This window comes from Sceloporus occidentalis, unplaced genomic scaffold, assembly GCF_023333645.1.
Source record: "Sceloporus occidentalis isolate IW3139 unplaced genomic scaffold, rSceOcc1.0.p SCAF_14, whole genome shotgun sequence".
Lineage (NCBI taxonomy): Eukaryota > Metazoa > Chordata > Lepidosauria > Squamata > Phrynosomatidae > Sceloporus > Sceloporus occidentalis.
This window is the reverse complement of record NW_028316994.1, coordinates 8,229,473-8,243,625: the sequence shown is the minus strand read 5'-3', so window position 1 is coordinate 8,243,625 and position 14,153 is coordinate 8,229,473. Positions and strand designations below refer to the sequence as shown.

General features: G+C 41.9%; 1 protein-coding gene across 1 annotated transcript; it reads right to left on the bottom strand.

Moving 5' to 3' along the window:
- Window positions 1-6,357: 6,357 nt before the first annotated feature.
- On the bottom strand, window positions 6,358-13,337 carry YPEL3 (yippee like 3). The gene is made up of 5 exons (XM_089479987.1): window positions 13,153-13,337; window positions 9,594-9,778; window positions 7,853-7,896; window positions 7,216-7,324; window positions 6,358-6,817 (listed from the first exon to the last, which is right to left on the bottom strand). The coding sequence occupies exons 2-5, from the start codon at window positions 9,708-9,710 to the stop codon at window positions 6,728-6,730; spliced, it is 360 nt and encodes a 119-aa protein (XP_089336113.1). The 5' UTR covers window positions 9,711-9,778; window positions 13,153-13,337; the 3' UTR covers window positions 6,358-6,727.
- Between the last annotated feature and the right edge of the window lie 816 nt (window positions 13,338-14,153).

The window sequence follows — 14,153 nt, the reverse complement described above, 5'->3', positions numbered from 1 at the left end:
TCCTCAACTATATGAATATGCCAGCCCTAGCCCACCTATCCCCCCCTCATGTCAAGCTCCTCAACTCCATCTCAAACTTCATTAAGAGTGTTGGCTGAGTCCCTTTCTGTGCCCACTACTTGAATCTTCCTAATTGCCTAATTAACACTCTGACTCCAAAGTTTCCTGATTGATCCTGACCTATGGGATCCTTGGTTTTACAAGTAGGTGGGTGGTGGGTGGGTGCCATGGTCATTTATCATCCAGATGTTTTCACAGCTGGGCAGGACAGCTGCAAGAAGCTGCCAAATCCTGGGAGTGGAGATTGGGGTCTAGGGAGTTATAGCCACATTTGCAGTCATGAGGATACCTGGTTTTCTGTAATCTCATAATGCAACAATTTTTAAATAGTACTTCTAATTGGTCATGCTTAGTATAATCAGGAGGTTATATTATCATATACTTGAGTCGCTATTTTCAACAGAATTAAGTACTGTGGTGCTTGACAATGTTGTACCATCTATGGGAAGGGCACAGCAGTCACATTGAACATGTACAGTATTAAATTGGATACCTCCACATCAAACCTTTTAAGGCAGAGTGTTCACAATAAAAATAACAAAGATTGCACAGAGCCAGCACTATTTATATATTTATCTTTGTTTTCATCTTGCCCTTCCTGTTTGAAGCTTAAGGGAGCATTTTTGTATATTCTCTCTTACGCAGACAGTACAGCACTACTGTGAAGTAAATTAGGTTGAAAGACAGTTACAGTTCCAGGGTCTCTCAGTGACTGGATGACTGGTTGGGTCATGAATCTTCCTGATTTAATATTTTAGTTAGTCTACCACACTGGCTCCCTAACTGTGCTCTTAAGAAAATTTGTGTTTTTTAGTTTGATCAATTTGTGCAAACCAGCAATTTGTGCATAATCAACAACTTGCATGTAGTTACTTTTGTGTGTGTAACTTACTCTCCTCCTGCTGCATCTGATAAAGTAAACAAGTCTACAAAAGCTTATGATACAACTTCTTCTACACAATTAGTCTCAAATGTGTTGCAGGATCCGTTTGTATACTGTTCTTCTGCTGTTTATGACGAAGAGCGAGAAACTAGGTGAGGTACTGAAATCCCATTCTTGATTAGTAATCTTTCAACTCTGCCTTTGGATAGTTCACCAGGAATTCCTCATGCTTCCAGCTTTATCTCAATGGTCTTAAGGATTAGAAATGTAAAACACAGAATGAAAAATTGTTGACCAGTACCAGTTGCTACACCTGTAAATTTTACTTGTGCATGATTGTCAAGTATTCAGCGTTATCAACCAGCATCTCTTATCACCAGGGGTATACCAACTGTTAGTAATAAGGAGGAGGAAAACCCAGAAGCAGATTGTGGCACAGATCATGAAGTGCTAATATAAAAATTTGGAGTAAATTTAAAGAAGAACACCAAACTGACCATTGTGCCAAACTACAGCCTGAAGAACATCCCTGTAGAATGTAAAGACTATGTAAAAACTAGGGTTGTACTATTAAGCTTAATGTTCCAAGAGCCAATAGGACTCTGGACCAAAACAAGGGACGTTGTCAGGGAAGAATACGAAGTCTTTATCTGCATCCAAAATGAAAGAGCCTTAATGAATGACAGAAGAACTCTTTAAATGGTTAAGCCAGGTGAAAGGCAAAAGTAAAGGATGACAGAAATACAGTCAGAATCCTGAATGCAGCTATTGGGTGACTTGTGCATTGGGGCAAAGAGAACTATAATAACAATCAATGCAAAGAAACAATAGACAACAAAAAAGGTAGAACAAGAGACCTTTTCTACAAGTTCAGAGAAATCAGAGATAAATTTTAACCAAGAGTGGGGATGCGATGTGGTCAACAGGAGAATATATTATTTATATGATCAAGAAAAAAAAGATGATAGAAGCACTTTTTTAAGATATGCAGATAACATATGCTACTATCAGAAAGTTTCATAGAGGTGGGATAACTACTGAGGAAAGTAAAAAAGTACAAAGGCAATTGAACATTAAGAAAGCAACAATAACAACAGATAATTTGCATGCTGTATACCTTCAAGTCATTTCTGACTTATGGCAACTTTAAGGCCAACCTATCATGGTTCGTTTTTTTTGGGCAAGATTTGTTCGGAGGAGGTTTGCCATTGCCTTCCCCTGAACCTGAGAACATGTGACTTGCCCAAGGTCACTTAGTGCATTTCATGGCCGAGTGGGAATTGAACCCTGATCTCCAGAGTCACCGTTCAAATGGCTATGCCACAATAGTCCACTGTTGAAATCACTATGCCACAATAACTATAAAGTGATTGTGCTGGAGCAGAATTCTGTGGACACCATGGACTGCCAAAAAGACAAATAAATGGTTCCCAGAGCAAACTGACACTGTCACATTTTCCCAATATCATGAGAAAACATGATTCACTAGAAAAAATAATACAGTTGTCGCTCCATATCCATAGATTCTTTATCCATGGATTCAACCATCCATGGCTTGAAAATATTTTAATATATATATACATTTCAAAAAGCAAACTGTGATTTTTCAATTTTATGTAGGAGACACCATTTTACAATGTCATTGTATTTAATGGGCCTTGAACAGCCATGGATTTTGGTATCCATGGGGGGTCCTGGCATCAAACCTTATCAGATACCAAGGATCCACTGTAATGCTTGGCAATGTAGAAGGCAGTAGAAAAAGAGGAAGACCACATTCCAGATGAATAATCAAGGAAGCCATGGCCCTGAGTTTGCAAGACCTGACAGGATGACTTCATGGTCCCTCATTCATAAGGTTACCATAAATCAGAGTCAAGTTAATGGCAGTTAACAACAACAACAAAGAGCAAATCAAACCTTAACTCTCCCTAGAAGCCAACATGACTAAAAAGAGACTATCATACATTGAACATATCATGGGTTGACATGACTCACTAGAACAGACAATAATGCTCAGTAAAGTGGAATGCAATTGGAAAAGCAGAAGAGAGTGTAACAAGTGGATAGATTCCATTAAGAAAGCTAGTGCCCTGAGTTGGCAAAGTTTTAACAGGACTGTCAATAACAGGGTGTCTTGGAGGTCTCTAGGATCATAACAAACCCAAGTTGACTTGGCAGCAGTTAACACACACACATGTAATTGAATGGCAGTTTATGGTAAACTAGACATACCCCCTACTTACTTAGGATTACAAGAATGTCTTAGGGATTTATATACAATTGAGGGTTTGTATGTAGTTTTTATCCTGCACTGAATACTCTGATCTTGGGGTCAGCTCTTAATGGAGCCAATCCATGCCTTGGATTGAAGTGGACAACTGTGGCCTTCCAGATATTTTGGGCTGCAGCTTTTATAATTCCTCTTCATTAGCTGAACCTCATTAGCTGAGCTAGGGCTGACAGGAGCTGTAGACCAAGAGTGTTAGGACAGACACAGATCAATGCTTATTTGTAATTAATTATTTCCAGTTGCCACTTCTCACAACTGAGTGCAGAACAATAGAAGAAGACAACTTTTTACATCAGAGGGCATGTTAATGGTTTCACCTGTTGCCTGCTCTTCCAAAAGGCAATTTCTGCATAAGTGAGAAGAATGTTTTACTTTTGGAATCTATGGGAAAGAGAATGGAAAATCTCTCCCCTCTATCTTTGCCTGATAGGTAGGTGCAAGCAGTCGATCTTATGGAACAAACATGTTGGAAGAAAACGTGTGAAGGTGTGACAGAAAAGGCAAATTTGTTTCGAGCAATTTACCACAGACCTGGGAAGTTCCCTTTTTGATAATTTTGATTTAGAAACTTTGTGGTTATGAATGTATGAGGTAAAATAAAGTTGGTAAATTAAAAAGTGACATGCCCCACTTCTTTTCTGTGGGCAGCTACAAGGTACTCCCACACTATGTTAACAGTATAGCTTGGTTATCTTGGTTATGGACATGAATGCCCTCTTGTGTTGCTTTGAAGGAATGCTCCCCTTCACTTTGCTAAGCATTATAGTCTTTTCTAGTCAGTCCTTTCTTCTCATGGTATGGCCAGAATATGACTTCAATTTAGTCATCTTTGCTTCCAGGGAGAGTTCAGGCCTGATCTGCTCTAGGACCCAACTATTGGTCTTTTTAGTGGCCCACAGTATTCTCAGAACTCTTCTCCATCACCATATCTCAAATGAGTTGTTGTTTTCTATCAGTATTCTTCACTGTCCAGCTTTCACAACCATAGATAGAAATGGGAAATAGGATGGCCTGGGCAATCCTAATTTTGTGAAGTCAAAGGCTTTCATGGCCGGCATCCATAGTTTTTTGTGGGTTTTTCGGGCTATGTGGCCATGTTCTAGAAGAGTTTCTTCCTGACGTTTCGCCAGCATCTGTGGCTGGCATCTGTGGTTCTCTGAAGATGCCAGCCACAGATGCTGGCGAAACATCAGGAAGAAACTCTTCTAGAACATGGCCACATAGCCCAAAAAACCCACATAATCCTAATTTTGGTGTTTAATGATATATCTTCACACTTCAGTCCTAATCTTTTCCTGAAAATTAGTTTGAAATACTTCATTCCTGTTTGCTCTGAAGTAATTGAATGCCATGATAGATTTCCCTTTCTACCTGGAAGGGCAGGAAGCAATTTCCATTTGAGTTTCTTTCATGATTCTGTCTGTCCTCCACCTATTTCAAAATGCCTTGCCTGTTGCTACTCTCCTTGTGTCTCTAGGCTGCAACAAAACTCTCTCTGTGTGTGTTGCAATTATTAGTTTTAAAACTTTCAGTTAGTTCCCTGAATTAGTGTTGCAGAATGAGTGCATAAAATGATGTGGCAAGTAATTTATATTATGTGGCCATGAGGAGTCCCTTAAAAGAAGAGTGGGAATTAAGTAGCTCACTAGATTTGGTTGGACTACAAGTCCCAAAAGCCTTAGCTAGCCAGAAAAGTGAATTTAAGGAATGTTGGAAGCTGTAGTCCACCAACATGAGTCCCAATTGTGCCTTAAAGTATGAAACCAGAATTCTGATCAGTGTTAGATTTATATGCAAGCCACATAAACTGCAGTTCAGATTAGGAGGGGCCTCAACCCCTAAAATCCACCCCACAAAACAAAACAAAGAAACACCATAAAATCTGCTAGAATAAATGTCTTTTGGTGGCACTATGGGCCTTCAAACATGAAATAGTTTAAGGCTCCAGCATGTCTTAATCCAACCTTGATTTTAATCCACGATTATAAGATCTGCACCAACAAAGGTAGCATATTATGTATGTGGGTTAATCCATAATTAGATCTCTAATTCTATCACTGGGCAGCAGGGGGAGCCCTTCAGCAGCCCAATTTGAGACAAAAGAATTCTGACTCACTGAGCTTTTGGGGGACAAAAATGGGAACAAGTGCTTTTGAGTGCCTGGAAAATGAAAATTTGAATTGCATGAGCTAGCTCCCTACCTCCTTGCCCTCAGTATTCTTCTGTCGTTGAATTTTCTAGGACCCCAGAGTTCTACATTCCTTGAATTTACTTGAGTTATGGCTGTTGAAGATGGGGTAGATTAATTGATTGATAGTATTTCTGTATTGCCTCCCAGCCCACAACATGCAAGATGGGAGAGGTATGATGTGAATATCATATAGCTGGAGCTAACTGTGTCTCATTGTAAGCTTGGGAAGCACTGGAATTTACATGAAAATATGGCTGAGGCAATAGCCACTGATGCTTGCTTTTAATGTATTTGTTTTGCCCTTGCTGTTGTGCCTTCAAGTCACTTCTGACTTGTGGCGTCCCTAAAACAAACCTACAATTGGGTTTCCTTGGCAGAGGTTTGCCCTTGCCTTCCTCTGAGGGTGAGAAAGTGTGACTTGCCCAAGGTCATCCAGTGGGTTTCCATGGCTGAGGGGGATTTGAACCTTGGTCTCCCAGGGTCCTAGTCCAGCACTCAAACCACTACACCATGCTGGTTCTCTCATATTTGTTTTGCTATTGCTCATATTTTCATCTAAAAAGTCTTGAATGTACCATTTAGAGATGGGTTTGAGTGTTGGACTACAACCAGGGTTCAGTTCCCCAACCATGTAAGCCCACTGGGTGACCTTGGGCATATCACCTACTTTGAGCCTCAGAAAATCTTGTGATATGGTCACCATAAGTCTGAAACGACTTCAATGCACAAAACAAGGAAATTCCAAAAATAATTAAAATGGTCACAGACAAGGCCCTGTTTGGACTACCCAAGGCTAGAGTAAACTTTACCCCCAATGTACACAGTCTACTCTCTTTCAACCTTCAGAGCCCCCACTGCAGGAAAATCTCAAATCACTTAATTGCTTTTATTTATATAATACATTTAGTCACACAAACTCACAAATACTGTACAACCCAACCCTTTCCCTCCCCCTCCACTGTACATTTGCCCTCTTTTTTTCCTTTTTTTTAAATGCAGGCTCCCTCTATACAACACAACCCACACTGTTCCCCCCCTCCCCTAAACCCTGCTTGCACACTGTCCCTGGCCTAGGTGTCTTCTTATGCACTGCCACATGGTGGTGACATATCTGAGCCATGGGTGTTGCCTCCTGGTAGAAGCTCTGCCTCCTTCACAACTCAGATGCAACATCTAGAGGTGATTTGGATGGCAGCCAGTTGGTTGGAAAGGCAGAGGCAGGTTTTGTGTAAATTGTCATTTCTTATGTGCCACCCCTACAGGTAGTGTCCAATGGTGGTGGGATTCCTTTGTGTTTGTTTCAATCCCAGCCATTATCCTTGATCATGTGGTTGAGTTCAATGATGTATTTTCCTTCCTTGTATTTCTGGCTGGTCTCAAAAGCTTGTTCCTGCAGAATGAAAGAAAACAAGGGGTTGTGGAGGAAGTGCTGTGAACCTGCTTAAAGCAATGCATTGTTTCAGGCAGGGATATGGGGAAGGTGTGACTTGTGGGCCATTTTGCAACCCTTGGAAATACCCCCCCACCCGCCAAGACTACTGGTCTCCAAAACATTAAAAAACTGACCAAATAAATGGTTTTGCAGCCAACAAAAAACACATAAACTGCCACAAAACATGGCTGTCTGGCTGTTCTTGCCTCCAATATATTGCCCTCACTATATGGAAATTGTCCATATTTTGGCATATTCTAGGAATAAGGAGTAGCTGTGCAGTCTGATGGTGTGCGCTCCCATTCCCGTACAAATGCCATTTCTGGTAAGGAGGGGGAGGCCAAGTAAAGACTCACATATTTCCATCCCAGCGTGGTCTTGCAGTTCTCACAGTATATGTCAGCTACAGCATGTAGACCTGTCAGCAGAACCCGTTCTTCTGCTGGACCACATCCAACATTCACTCTATATGAAACCAAGAAAAAAGTGAATAGAGGAGACATGTATCACTTGCCTCTGACAATGTCCAGCATTTTTAATCCACAGCCTTGCTATTCTGAGTTCCATGCATGTAAATCATTTGAGTCGGTAGGTCTGGTGTTGTGTGGTAATGTTCAGACATAGTATTACCACCTCAATGAGGACTAGGCTGTAGTTCTAATATCTAGAGCAGAAGTTCCTAGCCTGAGGATAATGGATTCCTGGGAGCCCGGTCAGGCTTCAAGGGGCTCACAAACTAGATATAATACACACAGACACACACCCATGATCGCTTCTCCTTTAGTTTACTTCCTATTACTTTAAAAATTCTGTCTAAGTGTATTTTTCTGGGAAGGGAGCTTTCATCAGATTCCTGGGCCAAAAATGATTAAGAACCACTGAGCTAGAACTCACAGTGGGTTAGGATAGACTGCAGGTGCTGCAGTTTCAATCTGCTGTGTAGCTATCTTTTAAACAGAGTCTGACACCCCCAGCACCCCTTATGATACTCACACAGAGTTGAATAAATATGCCCGCCCTTGGCTTCCTTGAAAAGACTGTAATGATAAGGAGACAAGAAACAATTTTTTAAAGAAGAACCTTTTCAGAGCACTGTTAAGCTATCACAGCAAATACACAAAGAATCTTTGTGGCACTTTAAAGACAAATAGACCTATTGCAGCATAGCCACAAGGTGCCTCAAGAAAAAGAAACCAAATCTTGAATGCTTCCTTACCAAGAGTTTTTATCTCAGCTATAGGATTCCTTGTCTCATAACATCTTGACCAGATGAATTCAGTCCTATCCGAACACGTTTTCTTCTCTTTATTGACACCCCCTCTCGATCCTTTGCCCCAGATGATAGTCCTCATGCCCTGGCGTTTCAGCTGCCTTCTGCATTTCCTTGTTTATTCTCTGGCTCACTTTCAGACACACCCCATCTATACAAGCTGAACACTATTTAATGATTAATCAACTAGGAACTCTAACTTGTTGACCTTGCAGTATCTCTAACATCAGGGTGGGGATTGCAAGGCAAGAACTGGCAGGCCCCTTAAAAAGAAATATTGGGCCTCAGAAAGCTTGTTCACCAGAGGAGTAGTTATATATATATAGTAGTTATAGTAGATAAGGACATTCCCCCAAATAAGAATTTTATCACCCAAATGAAATTTTCTATCAGTTTCCAAATTTCTAGCATTGCAGAGAACGAGACCCTGAAAATTGTTCACCACTCCAATTCCCTTTTTGCTGAGAAACCCTATGATAGTTCCTCTCTACTTAGTTGTAACCCCTCCTCTGAGTAACAAAGCCAGTATTGTACCTTCCTTTCTTTTCTGAGCTTTGAACTTTGGCTGCATCCACACTGCAGAAATAATCTAGTCTGACCCTTTAACTGCCAAGGCTCAATGCTTTGGAAATCTGGGAATTGTAGTTTATTGTAGCACCAGAGCTCTCTGACAGAGAGCTACACAACTCACAAAACTACAGTTCCCAGAATTCCATAGCATTGAGTCCTGGATTATTTCTGCAGTGTGGCTGCAGCCTGAGTTTGTCATCAAGGGAAAACTCCCACATCAGTATTATAGCCCACCTGGGAGGTAAATCTTGATGATTTTCTTGATATACCCTGTCTTCCCCCAGTGATTTAAGCAGTGGCAAGGATGAACTGGAGTTTAGGATTGAAATCCATCATGTAGAAATGGTGGCAATGCCAAAAATATTCAGGGACCCAATCCCATGTCACTTGGGTTTATGGATTTCTCACCTTTGCAGCCTCCTGGTCCTTCTAAAAACATTAATATTAATTTGTCTACATTTAAAACATTTTATTCTTGTCTTTTGATTATAGTCTTTAAAGGGTTATCAAGTGATTTGCCTGACAGGGTTGCAGTGAGTAAAGCAAAGGTTAAAAATGGCCAAGGTGTACTGAAAATGCTAGATACACAATAAGAATCTTATGAGTGAGGCTGGGTAAAATTCAGGAAAACAAGTACTGGTTTGTGAAGTTGAAGGCATCCAGTTTTTTGTGGGTTTTTCAGGCTATGTGTTTCTGCTAGAACGTGGCCACATAGCCCGAAAAACCCACAAAAACTAAGTACTGCTTTGTTTTTGCTTCCTCTTTACACACTTTGCTTTTTCCTTCCTCTTTTTAAAAACCATCTGTGTAGGAAAAAGCATCAGCCTCTTTCCTCAAATGCCGTAAGCATCTCTACAGCAGTTTGCCTGGGACGTCCCATTCCCTGCCATTTACCTTGGAGATGAGATCGTCGTGGTTGGCCAGGTGGGCCCTGCAGTGCACGCAGCTATAGCGTCGGTGGCAGTTGTCCAGATAGGCTTGGAAGGTTTTGGGTTTGGACAGCCTCACCATTGTGGTGGGGTTGCACAAGGGGGAGAAGCCACAGGACAAGTGTGAAGAACCAGACAGTCCCCCAAAACCTAAGAGAGAACAAGTCAAGACAGAAGAGTTACCAAAGCATGGACGAGCTGGGAGGAGTGGGGGATGTTAGCATAGGAGTTAAGGGTTTTGTTTTTAGTTCTGGGAGCTAGCCAAGTTCTGTCTAACCGGTCTAGTATCTAAACAAAAACAGTGCCACGTGCTTTCCCTCCCTACGCAATTTCTCAGAGGTTCAACCTGTAATTAACCCCAAGATGTAGGTCAGGGCTGCTGGTCTTGTGATGAAGCAGCCTTACCAGGAATAGAACCCAAGCCTCCTAGCTCTTCCACAACATCCCTTCTGAAGAAGTTTCTGCCAATGACCTCTTCCCCTTTCTAACAGATCTGGAGCTGTGGACACCATCTGTCACAACAGCTAGCTGTTTATTATGGGAGAACCCAGGAACTCTAGGCTTTCTATTATTTTCATTTCTCCCACTACCAAAGCATCCAAGAGGCTCTGGTAGATGGTCAACAATGTAAAAACAAAACATCTACTCATTGCCAGAGTTCCCTTTTGCCTGTATCTATTGTGTCTGTTTAGAACTAACTACCACCCACCTTGTCTAGTTGATCTCTCCTTAGCAGACAGGACTTGAAATGCTATGATTTTAGGTTCAGAATGCCTTGGGGGGGGAAGGATGAATATGATAGGAGGTAAAAATGTGCATTAGGAATACTTAAGTTTGGGAGGGGAGAGAGATACAGCCGAACAATGAATGTTAGAGAACACACAGAGTTGTGGGAAGATGGCGGGAGTAACAGATGGATATAATGCAACGAAAATAGAAGTAGTGTAGGGAAATAGCTATTACAGGATGGATAAGTGGGGTAGGGAGTGTTCAAAAAGGATTGAGAGCATAAAAGGGCATGCCTAAATGCAGACAGGAGGGAGTTGTGCAGTAGAAGGCACATATGTGTGCAGATTTGAAGGCAAAGAAACCTGTACATGCCAGCTGGATGTGGAAGGAGGAGACAGACACAAAGCAGCCTGCAGATGAGCGAAGAGGGAAGACGGGAGGGGACAGAAACACTGCAGAGGAAATATAGTTGCTTCGACAAATGCACTAGGAAGGATTTCTTGTGGAGAGGGGGGTCGATACACAAATGGAGAGCCCTTGGCAAGGAAGGGATGGAGCCTTGCTTTGTAAAAGGAAGTGCGGACGGTGGGGGAAGGGGGAAAACAGTGCCTTGAAAGGGAAACAAACCCGCCAGCCCTACAGGCAGGAGAGTGCTAGAGAAAATGGAGGCTGAGACTCCATACATCTGCAAACAAAAAATACAGGAAGCTGAATTTGATGGGGGGGGGGAGCATTTGAGGGTGCATTCTCATGCAAAATACCTAATACCCTACATATTTTATATGTTCTCATCCCTTTAAATATTTGCAGTATAGTAGAGATTGGTAAGAGAGCACCAGCTGTAGGAAAGATAAAGGTTGAGAGGAAATTGGGGTGGAGGGGGGCATTTAACAGGAAAGGGGAAGGAAGGCGAGGAAGGACAAGTTAAAGGAGGTCAGGTTAAAAAAAAGAGACGCTTTTGTAAAGATCTGTCATACAACAATTTTATTCCTCATTCCGGCAGCTTGAGCAAAATGATTGGGAAAAATGCCACACAACTATTGAGCAATTCTATGCCCAATAATGATCATCTCCTTATCAGACAACATCATTTTAGTGTGTATCCATGGCAACTTAGATCCACTTCTGTGCAAAATACAGGATTGCCTAACAGACAATGGAAACACACTGGCCACTAGCCTACTTAACATGGAGGCATTTTATTTATCAGAGAGATCATGGCTGCATAGTTGGTAGTCTAGTGTATAATAATCCTAAGAAATAAATCTAAATTCTTTCTGGACACTATATGCTTCAAGGCAAGAAGGAAGACACACCTTCCACAATAATGTGCTTTAAACACTAATTCCATGAGACGGTAGGGTCTTTCTTTCATATGATGGGAAATATACCAGATTGGCACCCCATAGTCCACAATGTGAGAAGGAATTGTGTTAAAATGCTTTTAACATTTGAGTGCTGTGCAATGGATATTCAATTCCATTGTGAGACTGTGGAATATATTTTGACTTGAGCCTCTTGGTTTTTAGGACAAATATGGCTGTGCTCATATGAACATGCTGCAGAATTCATACATTACACACAGCATGGCCCTATTTTGCAGAAAACATGAATACAAGTTACCAGTCTGATTCTGTAGATTCTGTAGAAACTAAGAAATGACCATAGGGGGATAGGATATTTAAGAGACTTAGATTACAGATTGTTACTACAATTAGTTCTCAATAAAATATGGTCTACATTATGCTACTGTTTCTGTTGGCGTATGATATGTATGTATACGGGTTAACAGATTGCTGGGGAAGGAGCCCCTGAGAGAGAGATGGATCATGAAAGAAAAGTAAGCTAAGCTACATAATACAACTTCGTTTTCTCCTCTTTTTGCAAAATTTATTGTGCATATTTCATAATCTCTCATCCTTAACTATTAAATATGAAACCTTTAGGGGGCCATTAGAGGAAAAGGAGGAGGATGTTAGATATTTGGTTGACATTCTTTTGAAAGATTTTAAAAGATTTTAGTAAATGTAGATTCTCTGTCAAATAAATAAGATGTGTTGGGTATCAAAACTTGTAAACTAGAAAAACCACAGTTATCTTCCATTAGCTCTAAGCACATAATCCTCGGTCCCTGGATTCTGGGAGATATAGTGGCTGTATTTATTGTCACAGACTATAAAGATATGGTCACCCTCCTTTTATAAACCATAGTTATGATTCATGTGGTTTGGCTCAGTGCCTCCAATCCGTATTGAGACAAAACAACACTGGATACTCGAGACATAAAGGGCCCAATATTATTTTGAAGAAGAGGAACTGGAATTCACAGCCTTTGTCCAGATCTTTTCTTCTCTGGTGAAGTAAATGTGGGTTTTTCTGTGGGAAAGAGGAGCCCTGTGGAATCACATGAGAAGGAGCATATTGTTACATTTGGTGAAATATCCTGCCTTGAGCCTTAAACATTAAGGATCATGAATGTTGGTGGGTCCTAGTACATGCAAGCATTGCTTAAGCAGGGCATGGCTGTCAGAAAGAACAAAATAATTGCTGGGGCTGGAATGCATCCCATCCCTTGTTGTTCACCAAACCCATTGGTCACCTGGTGAGTAAATTGGATTATGGATTGTGGCTACAATTAGCTACCCAGTTGCCCAATGCAGTCATTCCTTAATGTTGGAAATCTTACAAGAGGCATCCCCCCTCCTTCTTTAAGTCTTGTGGCACTTTATAGACTATTTTGTGGCATGGATTTGAGCCCACTTCCTCAGCCCCCCCCCCCCCCCCCGCAATCTCACCTGGCAGAAGAGCAAGGTCGAAGGTGTGCCTCTTCTTGGGATGGAGTCTCTTAGCTCTCCTAAAACCCGAGGAGATGCCCTTCGTGGAGGTGGGGAAGCTCCCCGCAGAGAGACTGCTGGTGGCCCCCCAGGAAAGCTCCAGCTGGGAGTCTAGACTGCCTCTTGTTTACAAACCAAAGCTGAGAAACAAAGGTGTCTCCACCCCTTTTTTCTCTCCCTCCTCCTTGCTGCAGGCTTTCCCTCTTTGCTCCTTCCTCTTTCTTCCCAGCCAATGAAGGGGCAGTATGCAAATAAACTGCAGAATTTTGGAAATGGGAGGGGGAAAATGGAGAGGAGGAGGAAGCACAGCATCATCATCTTCTGGCACGTGGGAAGGAGTCCTAGTGCACATGGGCAGCAGCAGGGCTCTCTGGGGCAGGCAAGGCTCAGCCCCAACAGGCACTTTGCAGACTGCTTGGCCCTCACTGGTGCAGAACAGGAGCTTAGGGCTCCCAGGTCAGAGGATGTGACAGCTAGAGAACTCTGCATTTTAAGACTGACTAAAGGAACAAGTTGGCAGCATGATCTTTTGTAGACTTAGGCTGCATCCACACTGGAGAAATAACCTGGTTTGGCACTGCTTTACCTTGTTGTCTGGCTCAAGGCTATGTAATTCTGGGAGTTGGAGTTTGTTGTGGGGCCCAGAGTGGAGCTCCACTCTGCTCCGCTCTCGGCCCACAACAAACTTCAACTCCCAGAATTCCATAGCCTTGAGCCAGACAACAAGGTAAAGCGGTGCCAAACCAGGTTATTTCTCCAGTGTGGATGCAGCCTTAAAGCTACTTCCTCAGATGCATTTGCAAACTACAGTCGGTTACGACTAGACATTCATGTCAAGGGACTACCTTTTACCTTTAAATAAGCTGGCAGCATGACTTTTTGTAGACTTAAGTCTATGAAAACTCATGCTGCCAACTTGTTTCTTTAGTTAGTTTCAAAGGTGCTACAAGATCTCTCTACAT